The sequence below is a fragment of the Coffea arabica genome, chromosome 10c (assembly GCF_036785885.1).
Source record: "Coffea arabica cultivar ET-39 chromosome 10c, Coffea Arabica ET-39 HiFi, whole genome shotgun sequence".
NCBI lineage: Eukaryota > Viridiplantae > Streptophyta > Magnoliopsida > Gentianales > Rubiaceae > Coffea > Coffea arabica.
The window spans coordinates 49,819,031-49,839,843 of record NC_092329.1 but is presented as its reverse complement, the minus strand read 5'-3'; the positions used below and the strand labels follow the sequence as shown (position 1 = coordinate 49,839,843).

The following is a 20,813-nucleotide window of genomic DNA, read 5'->3' as shown; positions in this document are numbered from 1 at the left end:
GAATGTGATGTATATGAGATATAAGATGATTGACAAATGTGTAGAAAGAATATTCACAGAAAATGGAGAAATTTTTCAAAAAAAAAAAAAGGCAATCCAAACAAGGCTATCATTGTAACTTACACTGTGCTTGGAAAGCTTCATCATCTTTTTTTTTTTTTTAATGTTTTGAAAACTTTAAATTTTATGTTGACTATGTACTTCAAAAAATTTATAGTGTGTTTTAACGATAGCAACATTGAATCAATTATATGATTAAACGGGTTAAAATAAGTGACTAAAATGCTAAGGTATTTCTAGTGTAGGTTAATAGGTTGATTCGGCAAAATAATGCATCATATCAAAACTATTTTAATCATATAAAGTGTACATATTACGCAGGTTGGGTTGAGTCAACCCGTTAAGAAGCAGGTGATGACACATACTAAGTGACATGAAAGTTTAATGGATTGTGTTAGGATTGAGATTTTCTAATACAAAGTACAGACACAATAACAACACAACACAGTAAGTACACCGCACAACCTATTGCCGCCTCTATAAATCCAATCTTCTTTTCCTTTTCCTTTTTTTTTCTCTTCTTTACATTTTTCAAGCATTTCTTTTAGACATAATCTTTTGGGTTAAATACATTAAATCACCCTGACCTGAACTATACACTGAGTCGCAGTTTACACCTCTCAACTTCTTTTATAGGTACTTTGCCCCCCTGATGATATGTTTGGACAAAACTAACCCTGTTACATTAATTTATTTATTTTTCTTTTTTCTATTCTTTTCCATTTTCCTCTTTTCTTTTGCCATTTATTAACACATTTTTTTTTCTTTTGCCATTTGTTTTCTTCTTTTTTCCCTGTTCCACTGTAGCACTAAGTTACTTAATCTTTTAATTTTCTTTAACCAATTTTTCTGAAATTTATTTATTTGTTAAATTCAATCTAATTATTATGTCATCAGAAAGTTTATACTACTAGAAAACATATTTACCTTACATTGTAAAGATTTGTTAATTGGCAAATTCAACAATTTAAGTACATTAAACTAATTAAGTTCTAAGTTACTCAACTATTCACATTAACAATAACATATTACAAATCACCTAAGAAAGAAAGCTCAATTTGTTCATTTGTTATTTATCACTATTGATAACTCATTAATAGTCATTCTATTTGATGCGCGCGCGCGCACACACACACACATATATATATATAACTCAACTTCTTAGGTGAAATAGACTTCAAAATGTAAAAAAATATAGATCTTGTTATGATAGGAAGTTTCTTATGAATTTTCGACTTTGAAAACTAATAAATAAGCAAAGTATCACCCATCTATTATGCCAAGATAAACAAAATTAAAAGAATTATTCGATGTATACAAATAATGATAGCATGGTAGGTAAAGAAAGAAAAAGGAAAAAAAAAAAGAGAAGAAACTAAAAGTATAATGATAAGCAAAAAAATAATAATAATAATATGACAAGGATTAATTACATCTACCTCCCTTAAGGTTTGACCAAACTACCATGTAATCCCTAGTTTGCTAAGATTACAAGTACATCCCATCTCAACGATCCCGTCAAAGACATCCAAACAGAAGCACTAAAATGTTAGATTTACCCTCTTTGCAAGAACTTGTAGTAAGAGAAAATGTAATGTCAAAAGATTGAAGATGGTTTGGATAATAAGGAATTAAAATAAGAGTTTGCTACATTAAAAAAAAATAGTTTTTAACTAGTAAAGCAATAAAAGAGAAAAATAAAATCAAACATGTAATACTCAAATTTGATAAAATATGTGCAAAAAGGAACAAGAGAAAGAAAAAGAAGAAAGAAAGAAACCAAGAAATGGAAAGCAAAGAATTGGGAAAAAAAGAAATGAAAAATAGGGAGAGAAGAAAGAAACCGATGATTATGCGATGAAAGAAAATTAATCCTTTTTATATTATTTTTTTCGCTTATCACTATAAGCCTATATCAACTGGTTTTGATTCATGTAGGTATTTAGAGCTCCAAATAATCTTTTTTTCAGTGTTGTAGGTTGTATCTGTGGTTGACCATGGGGTGTGGTATTTTCAAGCGGACTTTTTCTCTGCTTATAATAGGGTTAAAATGATGGTAGATGCGGGAATGATAGAGATGAAGACAATTAAATTTCTATAAAGCTTCGTTCAGATTGAGAAATTTACTAAAGGATTTGAAATCTACCCAAATCATTCTAATTGTTTATATTGCTTGAGAAGCATTTAGATTTATAATTTAGAAATCGTCAAAATACATTTTAAATACTATAATAATTTGTAATTTATAAATTTAAAACTTCTAAATAATTTAAATAATTAGAGAAATTTGAAGGAATTCAAATTTTTTGTCAAATCATTCAACCCAAACACCGCCTAAATTTACTGGGTTTGTTTGGATAGGAATGATTTGAAAAAATAATAATAATTTGTTTGCATCACAAACACAAATTTTAACACATTTTTTTATCTTTCCAATCACCTTTCAAATAAATATTTCAAATAATCTCTATGATTTTGACATTGAAATGCATTCACCTTGAAAATGGTGTCACACGGATTGACATGAAAAAGGGCATTAATAGTATGGTCCCGATGCTTAACCACCACAGTTATGTCAACGTCGGTAAATTCGGTGGGCTAGGTTTTGAAGAAGAGCAGCAACGGGAAGGGGGCAATCTAGGGATTTCATTAAATTTGTATGATGACATCATTATAATCTTAACGGTAGCTAATTAACGGGAGGGTTATGTCTGTTATACATTTTTCATTTTGGGGGATCTTTTTGTAGTTTGGCTAAATCTTAAGGAGTAAAGGATAATTTAGTTAAATCTCAGGGGAGGTAAATGTAATGAACCCAAATAATTAAGATGGAAAGGGAAGTTTTGTACAAAGATACCATGAAAGAACTTGCAATTCTTTTCAAAATCCACTTAACATGCATCTTATAAGGTAATTCCAATCGTTGTCTCAATAGATAAAGATCAATTTGCAATTTGATCTTCACTACTAGACATGCAAGAGATAAATGCAATTTGAATAGGGTTTGGGGAATCATTAAAATGTCATCACAGAAGGGAAATATAATGAAAGATGCAGCCCAAGAAACTTAGCAAGTGCTGAAAATCCAGTTGATGTCCCACAAATAGTAGCCACATGACCTAACCTTTACACCTATCTTGGTGGACTTTGTATAAATACTCATCATGTTTTAACCAGACATGTTGCAAGTTTGTTGTTTTGGAGGTATAATCTTATTACAAAAATAAATTGCAATTACTAACAAGCTGTATTTCAAGCTTTACACTAAAATATGAAATATTGTGAAAGCTTCAGTGACCATTAATGGAATGAATTTGCTTCCATTCATATAAAGATCGCGTGAGCTTTTATATGCAATTTTTTTTTTCGATACGATAGATTATCCTACTCTAATAAGAGGGAATGGAGGACCTGAAGAGGTTCAAAAGTAATTTGAAGGGTACTGAACCACCACCGGACCAAATGGATGCACTATGTACCCACCTGAATTTTTTAAGCAGAACCACTTTACTGTGGCAAATTGCCTTACGTCCCACCTCACCAAGCTTTAATGCATTAGTGGTAACCATTTTTATATGCTATCATTTGACCACTATTTACATTATTTATCTTAAATCTGACTCCACTCTACAGAAAGTCAGACCAAATCATCTGGTATAATCATAATTTCTTCTTTGTTCTTCAACTGTCCAACGAGAACAATAGAAAACACAACAGGCAGGGAGGGGGGGGGGAATCAGAAATATATCAAATCTGTAATTGCTAGTTTGCCATTGCTCGTGAGGGGAAAAACAAGAACTTGTGCCATGTAGGTCCCAAAATACCAGTAGTAAGTTGCCGACCATAGAACATCTATGGATGAATTGAGTTGCAGATGTTGGAGGTAATAAAAGGTAGGTAAAGGTAGGAGTCAGTCAATATATTGTTCCTGATTAGGACTTCTCATAAGCAGAATCACCATAGACTTTCTATGGTCTATGAGAAAAAAGTGACACTGTAAAGCAGGTACAATTATTATAGCGGGAATCCCATAAAGGATGGTGATGAGAGGGCCAAATTAAAAAGCAGTAAACACCTAAAGCAAGCAGCTAAAAGCATTGGCTCAAGTGCAAAGTGCATGATTATGCATATTGGTCAATATAGTATTCACCCAAAAAGACATATCTAGTAATGATTTAGCCTGTAAAGATATGTACCTAGGCAATTCTGCTGCCTGCATCGGCCGAGCAACTTCTGGTCAGTGACCACACCAGGTAAACAGGAAGAAGAAAAATGAGGCAAGAGACTGCTGACTGGCTGCCATGGGAAGGGTTGAATCGAAAAAGATGGGAATTTTGTTTTTACATTCACTTTGCATATGAATCGTATAATTACAACTGACATTTTTATCTTAATGGGATGAGGCCCTCATATTTATTTATAAAGTAGAGACACAATTCTTGAGAAAGATGTTTATTGATACTCATTTGTCATTTGTGTACACTTGACCAACAATCTTGAACAATCAAAATAGGTTCAGTTCATCATTCAGATTAGGAAGAGAACTGACCAAAAATACCAAAATCCTAGCACATCAATTTGCTACATAGAATACAACGGGAAGGAGGAGGGCAAACCCGCAAACATCCTCTCATCCAACACCCACCAATGAGCAACACAAAGATGCAGCGTAGAATCAGGAACTGCTAAATCAAAGTAGGGAAAAGGGCAATTTACAAAAGAATGAGAACAGAATGTCTACTTGCATTCTGTGCAGTAACGCAGTTAGTCAAAGCTTGATGACCGGCTCCATCTGCCGCGTAGATAGTCCTCCAGTGAAATAGTTTGCTCGATGCTGGAAAGAGAATCCTCCACACCATGGAACGCAAGGTTTAGATGGGATTGGAGATTGGAATGTGAAAAAGTTTCATCATCTAAAGCATCAGAGCCCTCCAAACTATCAACTAGCTTAGCAGTATTAGTCCCTTCTAAACCATTCACTTGTAGCCTTGCCCAATTAGTCACCTCAATATCACCTTGGAGGAGCTTCAGAATCTGCCAAATGCCAGTAAACAACAAAATTGAACCACAAATGCATACGCGTCAATCTAGTCAGGAGATGATGCTCTAAAAATATATCACCGTTCTTTTGAGATAAGAGACTGTGAAAATGTCATCTCCATTATAGGGCTAATCATCCAATAGAAGAATTATAAAGTGCAATCGAACATCAGGAGAGGATTAGAAGCTACTTACAAGGCTCATCTGAGGTCTAGCTCTTGCAGCACGTCTAATACAAAGTGCAGCCGCTAAAGCCATCCTCTCCAACTCCTCACCATCATAATTGCTACTTAAATTTGGGTCTAGCAATTGAGAAAATTTTCCAGAGTTTAGAATTGGTTTTGCCTGCAAAAGAAAAAATGAATTTCGCCTTCAATTAACATCCCAAGATGAGGGAATTAGAAGTTGGTAGACCAACACGCAAAAGAAACATACCCACATAACAAGGCTTTCTTGGCCCTTTGGAGAGTCATTGCTTATAGGCTTTCTTCCTGAAATAAGCTCAAGAAGGACCACTCCAAATGCATACACGTCAATCTTGTCATTAACTTTTCCATACATAAAATATTCAGGAGCCAGGTAACTGTCAAGCAACACAAATTACTAGATAAGAAACACAAGCAAATATCAAACTCCAAGAAGTTCACAACCTTCTGATTTCTCTTAACTTCACTGCTTCTTTTGATAGCCAAGATTTTCAACTATAATGTAAGAATTTCCTTTACAATGTACAAATATACAGTATTGCCAGCTGCTACTTAATTTTGCTAAGATTTGAATTGTAATACGCAATAGAAAATAACAGGTTTAGTCACAAACCCAAAAGTTCCTGCAACATCTGTGCATGTTATATGAGTTGAAGTGGTTGAAGCCCATTTAGCCAGTCCAAAGTCAGAGAGCTGGAAAAAATGGAAGCAACTGTGAGATACGTGAAACATGAAACCTGAGCTTAATATTAAGACAAACAAAAAAGTCACTACCTGAGGCTCAAAATCATCAGAGAGTAGTATATTAGAAGATTTCACATCCCTGTGAATCACAGGCTGAGCATCTCTATTGTGAAGATATTCAAGTGCCTCAGCTACACCAACAGCCACCTTATATCTCTGGGTCCATCCAAATGCAAGTGGATCCTTCTTGTTACCTGATTCATATGCCAGCAACGAAGGATAAGCATATTGAGATAGAAAGGAACCTTCCCTAAAGTGCACGTGTCCAAGCTGAAAGAATTCTATTACAAATACCATGAAGGTTCTCTTCAAGGCTTCCTCTTGACAGGAAATCATACACCAAAAGGAGGTGGTTGTCCTCAAAACAAAAACCAAAAAGAGAGATGATATTTTTGTGATTCAAAGCAGTAATAATCTCTATTTCCAGAACAAACTCTGTCAACGCAACTTCAGATGGCTTTAAAATTTTGACAGCAAGCTCCTTTCCATCAGGAAGGCAACCCTTATAAACCTTACTGCTTCCACCTTTACCAACCATGTTCTCTACAATTCCAAAATGACATTAAGTTAGTTAGAGGTTCAAACAGTAGCAAACGTCATAAACAATAGTTGAGGGAGATGCAAACCGGGGATGAAATTTGATGTTGCTGAGACAAGTTCCACGTATTTAAACAATCTACAAGTTGCTGAGTACTTATCATGGAGACCCTCCAACTCCTTTGGTAAGGCCTTAGATATACCATCTGAAGAAGCAGGAGCAGGCAGAGTCTCATTGCCAATGGGAACAATTGCACCACATTCTCCATCTATTTTGGGGGATTGATCTTTGTCATGATCACAAACTCTTCCTTTTTCATTTGAATCAATTGACAGAAAATGCCTGCTGGGTAAACGCAATGCCCACTGAACCACAGAGATCTGACGTACTGAGGAGTTGTTAGAATTTCGTTTGTTTGATAATATTGCTCGGCGAAGAAGTGGCCAACCAGGTCTGACTTCAGGCAATTCCCTCATCAACAGTGAAATTGAACTAGATGCAGCCTCTATCTTTTGTAATGGCACTATCGCCATTGAGTCTCCATTGCTGCCATCACAGGAAGATTGTTTTGCTGATTGTGTATTGTGATCATCTTCAGATACTGTAGCAAGAGAACAAATAGGACAACCCTTTTTTAAGAAACCATCATCATGTTCAGAATCACCACTTTTTGGCGCTAGATCTAAAGTCCCATTAGTAACGTGTTCAGATGCTATCATTCTCATTGCCAAATTGCCATCAGTGGTTGCTTTGTTATTTTTAGTCAGAGAGCTCTGAAGTGCATTAAATAGACCATTCCTACGATGATGTTCAATTTCTGCAGCCAAACAAGAAAAAAGAAAGAAAGTTAATTAAAGTGATTATTTCCACAATATCAAAACCATGTTAAATTGCATAAAATGAATTCCATAAGCAGAATTACTACCTTTTGCGATGATATTGGAGGAAGATGGAGCCCCTTTATGAAAGACAATTTTCCCATCATTCACAGCTAAAGTTGAACAATCCTTGGCCAACTTCTTAGCACAGTACTTAGCTACGGAGGCTGATGACCTGATGGTATGATGATTCCTTGAAGTTCCAACTATAAGCTCAGTCGCTGAGTAAGATTTTGCTTCACGAACTAAAATTTTGCGAATTGATGATCCTCTGCAGATCTTTAGCTTGAGATCCACCTATATAATAACCAAAAAAGGGATATTATTTCACCTTCAAATTAAGGAACCAGAAAAATTTAACTTCCACCGACAAAAATTGCAGTGGACAAGTACAGTTTCTTTGCAAATAATTCTTTACACATCTCAACTAACAAAAGGAGCCCAAGTACATTACATTGAAGAAGAAGCAAAAGACTACCTACCACCAATAGTGTTACTATTCCTCAACAGAACCCAAACTTGCTCAATTCGACAGATAACAACCTTTTATCTACAATTAAGGAACAAAACAACCGTACAATAAACAATTTTCACCTGTCTGAGGTTGCAGAAGCCTTCATACACTGCAAGAACAGAGTCAAAAGCTTTCACAAGAGAAAGCAGAGATGATTTCCCATCACGATCCACAATTTCTGCACAATCCCATTTCACCATAAAAATCAATCAAGCAATCAACCATGAAGTAAAAACAGAAACATTAGTGATAAGCTAAAATTTCCTCAACAACTTTATTGACATTTCCCCACACCAAAAATGCATAAAATTCACCAAAAAATCCCTTAAGGCGACAAGGAAAAAAAAAACCATTTTACCAAAGACGTGACAATCAGACGGAGAATCAAAGAAGGAAGGGGGGGGGGGGACTTTTCCCAACTAATGTCTGCAAAGAATCAAAATTGCCCAAAACCCATTTTGCCATGTCATGGTGACTAATCAGAAAACTGCATTTCCCAACTCATCTTTCCGGCAAAAAAAAAACCCACAGTAATCTACTTCTTGTTAGGCCATGAAAAGATTTTACTACAATACCATTACTATCGAGAACATGAAGGGCAATGACACGATCCCCAGGCTGAGCAACCTTAACCAAAGCCCAAGTCAGCAGTTCTCTACTCTGAGCATCAAGCTTCACTCCCACCACCACCGTCCGGGCATCATCACTGCCACCTACGCCGGAGCAGCCCTTCACATCTCCTCCGGCCACCACAGCCTGCTGAGTCATACTTATCAATAACACTACAAAAACAGACACAAATTGAATTACTTTCCGGGCTGTTTTTCACGTGAAAGAAGGTGACACTGAGAACCCATTTGAGAGATGAAAATGATTTATAAAGGGGTGCTGAAAGGCTAGGATCTTGAGACTCTTTTAGCTAACCGTCGATTGGTAATATTTAGGTACTGGGAAGGGGTGGGCCGAGGTCTGGGGAATGGGGCTACTGTTTCCTTTCTGTTTTATTTGTTCTTTTGGTTGTAGGCTAATAGGCTTCGAGCTTGCTTTTTTGTTGTGGAGCTTCGGCCACCGGTTGGGGTAGCCCGGCAGGGAAGGAGAGAATAGGCGACTTCACTTGGAAAGAGAAAATGTTGGTATACAATTTTCTTTCTGATCACTTTATCAGTTACATCAGATTTTGAGTTGTTATATGATTTTATTTATGATTATGATGTTTACAGAAGATGGACTCAGATTATGGGTTGATTGGGGTCCACTTGCAAGCTTTGCATGGTATCTCTAAGCAAGCAAGAAAGCAAAGCAAAGTAAAGTTTTTATTCTTGGATTGTTTGAGAAAACAAGATTTGGTTGAAGTAATTTGATGCTGATTGGAAAGCAAGCTTAATCAAAGGATGTGTTCGAAAAAAATTTTATGACTTGAGTTCATTTGATAAATTTTTTGTGTTCGAACAAATCAAACTCAATAAAACATATTATTGTGTAAAAAGTCGAGAGATATTCGAGTTAGATTTCAGATTGATTTAACAAAAGATCGGGTAAGATTCAAGATTGATTTAGTAAAAATTCGTTTAAATTTAAAAGTTATGAAGATTGAACCGAGTGCAACACGCAAATCTCAAATTTATCATATATATGAAGTGATAAATGTGAGAATGTTTAATGTCATTAAGTATGTGAGGGAAAAGCTTTAATACATTGAAATTTTTTTTTTATGTGTATGTAAAGGATAATTGAAATGTGACAGCATAGTATTTGAGCACAATTTTGTGCTTTTTTTTTAATTCTTGATAAGAATTAAAGATATGTATGGTACATGGTATTAGATATATCAAAGAAAAGAAAACATAAAAATAAAAAGATTAAGAACTACAGGGAAGGAAATAAACTAAAAATACATGACAGGATAAAACATTAGTAATTAGTTTGTATACTAGATACCTAATCATTTGATTCTTTTCAAGTGAATATTACTCTCTGGTGATTAAAACAAGGGTGACAAGATTTATAGCCACCTTTGACACTAAAATGCGGTTTTTTCACTTTTATAGATTTGGAAGATTTTGGATTATGATAGTTTAACAACCGTTTTGTTTTTGAGCAAATGGTTCTCAAACCAACATTCACAAAACAAATGATAAGTTTAAGAAAGACCAATCTGGCATCATTTAATTTGGATATTGATGAAGTGCAAGTTGTAGCCAATAATTTCCTTTTTGTATTATAAGATGATTATTTTGGCCCTTTCTAATTACCAAATTTCATTGTGGAAGCAAGATCTTTAGCTTAAGTGGGCAAATATCACATTAAAACGGATGAAATATCCCCATCAATTCACTAACAAATTTAAGATGACCAACATCATTGTTGAAGAAAAAAAAAAAGAATTAATGGAAAAAATTCTTGGTCTTAAGGGATAACCGATTTAACTTCTTATAGTCTTTAGTATTAAAAAGATAATAGTGATATTCATTTTAGCACTCCCTTGGTCTAGTAAGGTTTGTGTACCTACTAGCCCCAAACACAACCTCTTAAGACTCTCCCTTCCCTGTAGTCGAGAATAGATAGGTTATACAATAGTTGTCATCTCCGGAAAAAAAAAAGAGAAGATATCCATTTAGGCTTTTTGTGTCTAAAATGCAAACAAATCTACTAGATGATGGAGTAACCCTGTGATTTCCATGTTTACACATTTTTTTCCTTTAGTTATTTGTTGCTTAGGCAAATGGTTACCCAATTAAGCAGCATGTTAACATCAAGAATTATAAATTATAATGAAGTCAAAATATCTGAGACATAGAATAATATACTTGATGTTGTTTGATAACCACACAAATGCAAAGTTTTTCTTTAGGAACAAGTGGAATGTCCTTTAATTCTTATGAACCTTAAAACAGAAGCAACTCGAAACAAAATCAAACATTGAAGAAAAATATTCCTCTCTTCTGATTTAGGTAGATAATAAACAAACTGAATATGAAAGGAGACCTTCTATGAATTAGTTAAAGCACAAAGACCTAATGCCCCTAAACTAATTGAGCATATGATGGAGACTCTGGACTGAAGTTATCATTGCTAGCAACATACCTCTGTAGATCTAATGTCACCATTTGATCTAACTTTATTCAAGATATAAGAATTCTTCGTACAATCAAAAAGTGATTCTCGACAAACCACAATGTTAGGTTAAATTTTTTATATACTGACAATATATACGCTATCATCATTAAACGTATGATAAATAATCTGTATCTGAATTTAAAATTCAAATTTTACATATACATTATATGTTCATCCAGGATTATATATAAACTATCAGCGTATATAAGATTAATTCTAAATGTTATTTACATATATTTTGTCAACGAATTACTAAGAGCAAACTACACTCTTCCTTGTACTATAATATACACATTCCCTCCTCAGCAAACATGCACCTAAATAGTGTTGAATACTTGACTAAAGTTTCATTTCATCATCACACCTTAAATGAATCCTTTGGAGTAGAATCAAGCAAAAAAGAATAATAGCTAATAAAAGACTTACAAACAAATTATAAGATTAATGCACTGTAATGTACTCAAGAATCTCTAATTTAATTATGACTTCACTTTTATTGCACTTTTAAAATACCAAATTAAAAAAAAAAGAGAAACTTTTATTATTACACATAGTAGACATGATTTTGTGGGCTAAAAAACTACAGCCCCCACAAACCCTTCTCTTGATTCTCCCTTTAGCTAAATATCCACGCAAAAGCAAGTAAGTGTATCTTCATGATCATATAGCTTTCTAGGGTTTCTTGTCCCATCAGGGTCAAGGGGTCCAATAGAAAAAAGCAAAGGAGAAGAAAACAATTAGGCAACTTAAACTTGCTTTTTCTAAAACATAAAATTGTGGCCATAGATTGGTTCCCAAAATCACTAACAAGTTCTAGCTTTTCCGAAGCAAAATAATGATAATGATGAAGCAAAATATTTAATGTTGTGGGCTTCACGAAAGATATATAGAGGACAAAGTGTTCAGATTCATGGTGGCCAATGGGGCAAGAATACTGCAAATAGTAACTCCATTGGCCTGTGCCTGTCTCGGCCATGTGATTTCTCGAGACTTTATTGCATGTATTCCTCTTCAATGTCTGCAAGAAGTCGTTAACTATTTCCTGAGGAACAAATATACAATTTGGCCTACCTAATCTGATATTTTATGACCCGTACGAAGTTCTAAAATTCAATAGCATTAAACAACCAGGTGATTTGAATTTTTACGAAAATACCAATGCAAAATATGCAAGTTTTTTTTTTCCAATAATGTTTTCCTCAACTACGTAGGAAGTCCAGACAAGTGTGAAAGAAATATATTTCTGGTATGACGGGAAATGTGAAAAAAAAAAAATTTCCAATAAATGTCTGACATCAAGCAGAGGGATGTCAGTCTTAGATTAATTATGAGAACTTAATTTTGTCCTGTGTAACTTTTACCTCTCAATCAACAAAAAGAAATGTAACCACCAGCCTTAAAAGCCGGTGGCCACCACCTAACTTGGTACCTCGTTTAAGTGGTTTGCTTAAAAAAAAATTCAAGCGGGTGTGTTATGCACCCGTTTGATCCGGTGGTGGTTCAGTCCTCTCCGGATTATTCCTGATCCTCCTTAGGTCCGTTCCCTTCCCCTTAGTGTAGAATAGATTAGGTAATATAACTGTTGTCGTCTCCGAAAAAAAAAATCAACAAAAGAAATGTGGGACAATGGGGCAACCATTTCCAAGATTTTTAAAGTTTTGCTAGCTGAATATTTCTTTTATAAAAGCAAGTATTTGCATATTATTTGGTTAAAAGAGTGAAAACTTAGAAAATTGAACTTTGACCCTAGAAAATTTTTAGTAATAAACTAGCCCTTTAATTTTTGATCGGGAAAAAGGTTTACAAGGAAGGAAATGTGACGTTATTTTGAAACAAAAGCACTTTCAAAGATTGACTCAAACTTATATCTTTCAGAAACGTGATTCGATTCGAACACAAACTCCCCTTTATAAAGTTAACAACTTTTACTAACTAAAGCTTTATTTGGAATGCAATTTTTACGTTTTTCGTAAATATATTTTCAAATCATCTTTTTACCTTATATATATCAAATCGCTACAATAAGGTCTTGTTTGAATTGCTTGTTTCCGTCGGAAAATATTGTCGTTTTCCGTGATTACATTTCCCTATCACCTTTTTCCCCCACATATATCAAATCGCTACAGTATTTTTTCCATGAAAAATGATGGAAAATACAATCCAAACACAACCTAATTTTTCTTAAAAAAATTCAGAAAAATACAATCGAAACAAAGTCTAAGATAGAGAGAAGTCCGTTAACATATTAAACTAGTCCTTTTTTTTGGAACAAATAATATATTAAACGAGTCTACTGCTCTATTTATACACACCTAGCTCCCTCAATTGTAAGAGACTTGGACCTAGCCAACAGCCTCTTCTTAATTCACGCTGTCTTTGAAGTCTTAGTTTCTTGTAATAGTGTAAAATCCTTATTCAAATCTATGTTTTGGGTTGAAATTCAACCCCTCAACAAAATGTTATTAAAAAATTATACTACATTCCAAAATTTGTAAATTAAAAATGGAATTTTGATGGCTCTTGAATCTGGACAATGCATGAATCTTACCTTTGCCTGAATGAATATTCTTCATTACTTACCACATATTTGTTTATTCGTTAATGACCAGACGTGGCATAATTTTGTTACCTAACTGCAGCCATCATGTTAGTTTTTTTTTTTTTTTTCCTTTTTAATGTCTTTCTTTGCCTACAATTAAAAATAAACTGTCTTTAATAAACACGCTGTCGTCATCGGAATAGTTGCTTTCGAACACTAAATTGGAGGTTAATGTGTGATGTTAAGTGATGTGAAAATGTTTTCAAAGTTAATTCATGGAATTTTTAAAAGGATGATTTTTATTTTGACACACTAAAGGATGATATCAAGTTTCATGAAAATAATTGGGATGAGAGGAGGGACCCTACGAAATTAAAAGTGCAGAAGTGAAAAGGCAAAATAAATGTACTACACTTCATCATAAAGTTTACTAACAATGAGAGATTTTTTTTTTTGTAATTATGCCAAATCTCAGGGGACCTTAGTGTAATTAAACCATGCGTACTCTACTTATTGAAATCAAATTATTTTTAATTGCCTTAATCACCGACATAGAAACTTGCTAATGCACATGACTTTCAATGTCAAACGCACGCATCTATATTCAATGTCGCTGTTGTCAATGTCTTTTACGATTTAATTTCATTTTCACGAAGTATTGAAACTCACACTTGGGCCATTAAAGCACCTCTATGGATAATGAACACATCACTTTCAAGACTAGGCGAACTTTTGATAAAACTAAACTCTCAACACTGAAATTTGAAATTTAAAATTTGAAATTATTAAGTATTAAATTTAATATATTTAAGTGTATATTACATTAAATGATAATTGAATATATTATCATTTATTTTTTGGAGTAAGTTTACCTAAAAAATTCAGTGTTACTTAATCAATTTAGATGTTATATTTTTTATTATTATACGCGTCTGAATATATTAAGATCTGAATCTATTAAATTTAAGATCCTATTTGATAATCCAATTCAACACTTAAATTTAATGTATTCAGATCTTAATATGTTCAGACGCGTTTAATAACAAAAAATTAAACATCTGAATTAATTAAGTGGCACTGAATTTTCTAGACAAAATTTGCTTCCAAAAAAAATAAGTGATGAGTTATTTACTTATCAATTAATGTGACATATATTCAACTATATCAAATTTATTATTTAACAATTCAATAACTTAATTAATTCATATTTTATATTTTAAATATCAGTTTTTAGACTTCAATTTTATCAAACGTACCTTAAGTGTTGAATTGGGTGGAATGAACCTATTTATTAATTAGTTTAAGTGCAAAATTGAATTATTAAATAGGGGTTGAAGAAGCGAAAGAAGAAAGGGAATTTAAACCTATAGAATCTGTCCATTCTGAAATCTCGACTTTAACCACTAAATTAGGATCTCAACTAGTTAATATGCCTAATTTACTATTTAAATGTTGTGCGTGCATTTGTTTTTGTGATTAATTGTCTTACAGCAGTAGAATTCAATACATGCCATATAAACAAAACTTGAAATTCAAATTCAATTGAAACAAATTACATGCACTTTTAATGAAGAAAGATTAATCCTTTTGTTCTGTGCCATCAAGTTTAGGGAAACAAAGCCCAACCATCTTCGGGGTAAAAAAAAAAAAGCTTCATTTATTACGTTGTAGTATAGCCTCATCATTTGGTATTACTCCTGACTTATGAAGCAGAAGTAGAATGGGGACAATAATGGACGGCGAAAGAACCGACTAAACGGTTCTGCCCACACGAATAATGAAGTCATGAGCCGTGCAATTATCAATTGCCACGCCACCACGCTCTCCATCTATTGGCTGCGGCGGTCGTCGGCTTTCACGTGATTCCACAGGTCAAATCAACGCCACGTAGCGGCTGTTAATTAACTACGCCCACACGATACTGGCTGCACCTCACGTGCTGCCCAAGTGACGGCCGTTCCATCACTTTCCCTTCATTTACGACTCAACTGTTCTCCCCTTCTTTTTTTTTTTTGAAAAAAAAAGTTTTTATTCTATTTTCTAATTTAAAAAAGATTTTCGTCTTATGAATTTTTAAGAACAATTGTCGATTTATGAAATTGTGCAACATAGTATAACGAGGAGATGTATAACATAAGATTCGTACATCTTCTTCTCATTATTTGTATATAGGCGAGTTCAAATTGATGTGTTTTACTCCATATAGCTTAGTCACTTGTGCATAATTTGCAAAGACTTTTTAAGACCGAAATTTGAATTGTACATTCATTATTCTTATTTTTAAGACATGATGCGACTAGCTTATGTATGTATGTGAGTTGACACACAAATAAGTGAAGAAAATTTTTTATCAATGAATTTTCATTTTTAATTATATATATATGACTTACTATTTGTCTATAAACTTGAATATAAATAATAAACCTTCATTTTATTGCATGAAGCATATATAACTGAGTAATTTGACAATTGGAATCTTTAAATCACATAGATGCATGTTTATAGATACTTTAACATATATACTTGCACACAAGAGTACATTACGTGCACACTTGCAAATATACCTAAACATAAAGTGGATAGTATATTATTTATGGATAGCATTTTTATACATTGTTTTTTTTTACACTAATAGATTTAAATTATGTCATATAATATGAACTTAAATTTGAATTTCAAATCATGCACACGTAACATATATTTAAATCTGCTGATATAAAAAAATCACTACATTCTGTCATTGTATAAAAAGTTAATCTATTATTTATTCCGTGAGCATTGAACATATGTACATGCAATTATGTTGGTGTTGATCCTAGAGACATTAGCAGTCAATCAAGTAATGTCTCTTTCCATGATTTTCTGCAAGAAAAACCCAAGTCATGATTTTGGAGACGAAATAGTACTTTGGAATCTTTGATCAATTCATCCAAGCTTTAAGACAACAATAAAATGCCATATTTTGTACACCCAACAAATGCTGGTTGCATTGCATGTGAAATTCTTCATGCCCAACTTTTCTTTTATCCTCCCATACTCTCGACAAACCTATTTTGCATCTTTTCACTATTGCATTATGCAACCGTGAGCCAGTGTCGGTCGGTTCCATCACCATATATTTTGCATCTTCACATGTTGGTAGGTAGAACAATAATATCTTAGTCTCAGTATATAATCTGATTGAAGCTTAGATTTCATAGAGGTGGATGAGCTAAATCCACGTTACTTTGTTCTAAATTAATCACCTTATATGCACTAAATTATTATACTTTTTGCGTTCCCATTTGCATAAAAATGAGAAAACAAAGAACCTTTCTGAAGTGCCCTTTGTTGTCTTTATGCACAAGATTAACGTAAAGTATTGAAGTTTTATTTCTTTTCTTTTTGCATTTGTTGAACTTTTATTAATCCATTTGGCCATCAAGGAATTATGCTGATTGACGTTTAATCTTTGAAATGCCTTGTACCATGTTCCTGTATGCAAGAAGGCAATATACAAAAGAGTTACTAGCTAGTTGTAGAACCAATCAAGGTCCAATTGTCCCCAGAACATGGCGAATCCAAAGCTAACCATGCCAAGATAGACTTCACTATTTGCAAAATCATCAATTTGAGCAACTAAAATTGTACCAGTTTTTGGCTCAAAATAACCAAGAGAGATATATGTGTACATGTATTCATCAATGAGTCCATGCTATAATGCCGAATTCGGTAAGCACTTAACATTAGGAAATTCCAATTCAAGAAATATCAATATTACATTTTAGTACTCATTTTTAGGTACTAGTGGGCGCATACCCTCATCGGCACTTCACAATTTGCCTTCATCAAAATTAAATAAAACACTGTTGAATTGCCAAATTCAGCAGGATCGAAACCAAGGTCTCGTTTGGCAAGTGAGTTTTTTGAGTGTTTATTGAAAATTTTACTGTAGAAGTTGTAGAAATTTTTTTTTTAAGTGTGTAAATTTTTGGATATTTTGAAATGTATAGTTAAAAAATTTTGAGAAGTTTTTTGATATTACTGTAGCTAAAGTTGTTAAAATACTTATAGCATATAAACTTGGCCAAAAATTTGCTTGCCAAACAAAGCCCAAGTCCTGGAGATGTCACAAAAGTTTTTTGAACGTTTAACGAATTGATCTCATTATCGTCAGTGCATGCAGTATTCCCCCTCAATGCTGCACCAGAAAAGCCGCCTATAGTGTCTCAGCTTGTGATAATTCTCGCCTTATTTCATTCAATTTGTATGCAAAAACTGCTAATATGAAGCAGCAGAAGAAGCTTTATGTGGGCAATCAGTACTAACCAAAAAACACACACAAAAAAAAAAAAAATGAAAACCATTCGACATGCTTCACAGCTCTTTCCAAAATTAATGCATGATCAAGATTGAGAATTTCTTTAAAGATGGATGGAAATAAATGGAGAAATTCAAAACCCTTTTCGATCTCTGGATAGTGAATGTCCTAGTCCTTGTTGCATTTTTGGTCTCGAACTCAAATAATACCCTGCCGTGCAAATCCAACTTCCTGCAGGGCGTTTATTAAGAAAGTTTTCAACGTTCTTGGCATCAATATCTTATTATCTTTTGCACATATTATCCAACTTCGATTTATATTACACCCTTGTACCCCAACACATTATTCACACAAAAAATTTCACTACTGTGTTGGAGTTAATGTCGAGTCGATTGAGAAAAATTTCTGACTTCACAAATTAATTTGAGGAATTCTCTAAAGATTTAACAACCATAGCATCTCACACCTTGGGAGCGGATTAATCATGTTGGCCGATTAAAGAAGCCATGTTCTTCACCCTCTCAGCTTGATCAATATTTGTATCCGTTGGTATCGTCCAAGGAGAAATTAAAGTAGTTTCCTGAGGATTAATGGTTTTGCAGGAGGGAGAAATCACTCTATAGTGTATAACTACTAGTAATTGTGGAAGGAAGAAAGAGAAGAAGCAATATCTGAGAGACGAAATTGATGGTTGATCGGATTTAGGATGCAAAGGTTTAGCATGGTGAAATGGAATAGGGGTGCTGTAAGATATTAGGTGATATGACATGGGTGCAATGTTCTTCTTTGGGAGGTATATAAGGGAATTATTGCATGTGTTCCTCTTTATGTTAAACATAAAAAAAAAAAAGAAGAAAAGTATAAGGAATATGTAAACCTATTTCATTGAAAAACACTAAAAAGCTTTTTCATTAAAAAAATGCCTAACCACTTTTGTAACATTCCACGTCGATTAGAAAAAGGAAAGAATGACCTAGGATAATCATTTCAAACCCGTAAAATTTGCTCAAAGATTTTGGTCTAGTGGTTGCAAAATTTGCTTGATGATTTTGATTACAAATAGCAATTCTGAGTAAGAACAAGGGTCAATTGCCACAAGTAACTACCCTTGAGAATAATGGTCAGCATGAATGTTAAAGTCACTCACAATTCATGTAGGCTCTGAAAATCTAAAATTGTGTTAGGTACCATTTCAGTTTTTTCAGATTTTTTTTGGTAATAATTCAGTGTTTTCGGAATTAAAGGCGTGGTCACAATTTACATTCTTGTATGACAATTTTCTCCAAAATTTCTTGAGAGTAATAAATTTGCAGTATTGAAGTTGTTGCTTATGATTTTCAGGTTTCTGTTGTCTTGTATGTGTTGCTTGTACAATTAACACATAATTATGTTAACGGCAATAGAGTTCTTGTCCCCAATCCCTCCTTCAGAAGAACTTAAAAACGACACATTAACCAAAAGCATATAAGTAGTGAATAGTCATGAAGAAGCCGTCAACTACCTCCAATTTCCATCTGCTACTCAACGGACTGAATTTTTGAAGTCTTAACAGATTGAAAGGGGAAACTTAACTTTCTAATCATTGTAAATAGAACTAGATCTCTAAAGCCAAGAACAATTCTAGAGTTATTGTAATGACTCCTACCCCTTCTTTGGCTCAAAATGAAAGAAAAAAGAGACCCTTGAAATAAAAAACAAAAGCATCGTGGTGATGAATTTAATAAAATAATTCTACATCCTTTCCTTATGCTATATAAGATTGAGCTTTCGTTAAAGAGAGTTAAATTTCAACCGCATGGGTGGGGTTTTTTGAAAATTATGGAAAATATGTTGCTTTTTTCAAACTTTTGGTACAATCGATTGCAACACGTGTTTGAGTATTTTTACATTAAAACCCCCATATTTATACATGTAAATCTTGTATTTATAGACACATCTAGGTATTTGTACAATGTGGGCTTATTTGATGATTATTTGTGCATTTGATCCAATTCATATGAGTGTGTGTTTTTGTGCAATAACTGAAATGAGGTTATTATGTAATTAAAATAGAGCCACGTTGCTGATAACTTCACTAACTGTAATATAACCCCATTTCAATTGTCTAAAACACTCATAATTATATCAATACCTGCTTTCCTATGTCTAAAACTCAGTTGTTTGAAACAACTTCTCTACCAGTAATAAAACGCTATTTACATCCCAATTAAATGGCCAATAATGTGGGTATGCTGCTGAGCTATTGTCTGAGCATCAGTTATGGCTCTTTCAATTCTTTCTCCTTCACATTCTTCGGTTTTCCCCCTTTCGTCTTTCAGGACTGCGTTATTTTTTTCAGCCTTTACACTCATCATTTCATAATGGTTTTCAGCAGAAGCTATATTTCCTTAATATTACTTAATATGCACTGTTATCTTATTTTTATCTTCATTTATTTACTCACTATAGATACCTAAAAAATTCTCTTTAACCACACGTGCCAAACACCGACGCGATATGCGGGCATTCCCCAAGTAGTTTCAAGTAATATCAGTGAGGCATTTTAGGAAGTAATAAAAAAAAAGGTAATTTTCCATATAGAAACTGAATGGATGGTTATATACAATTAATGATTTCAAGCGGGCTTCTCATAAATGTCAAACCGACCATTCAAGCAAACACCGCAGATTCTTCATGTTCTGCGGGTCATTGTCCATTTCAAATAGCTATTCACATATCTAATCTGCAACATGCCGTCGCAAGGCTCCCCAACATTAGCAGTCACGGCACATGAATTCTTAATTTGGCAATTTAAGTTCTTGGATGCTTATAAAAACCAGGCAATGAAATAAGAGTACATCCTGTATATAGTGCCATTACGCAAGACGGATACTGTAA

General features: G+C 33.6%; 1 protein-coding gene across 1 annotated transcript; it reads right to left on the bottom strand.

The window, feature by feature from the left end:
- Positions 1 to 4,496: 4,496 nt before the first annotated feature.
- LOC113714535 (protein kinase STUNTED) lies at positions 4,497 to 9,152 on the bottom strand. The gene is made up of 10 exons (XM_027238426.2): positions 8,556 to 9,152; positions 8,061 to 8,158; positions 7,514 to 7,763; positions 6,677 to 7,405; positions 6,345 to 6,593; positions 6,081 to 6,244; positions 5,920 to 5,999; positions 5,536 to 5,683; positions 5,296 to 5,445; positions 4,497 to 5,094 (listed from the first exon to the last, which is right to left on the bottom strand). Exons 1-10 carry the CDS (start codon positions 8,746 to 8,748, stop codon positions 4,825 to 4,827), a joined length of 2,331 nt encoding a protein of 776 aa, XP_027094227.2. The 5' UTR covers positions 8,749 to 9,152; the 3' UTR covers positions 4,497 to 4,824.
- Between the last annotated feature and the right edge of the window lie 11,661 nt (positions 9,153 to 20,813).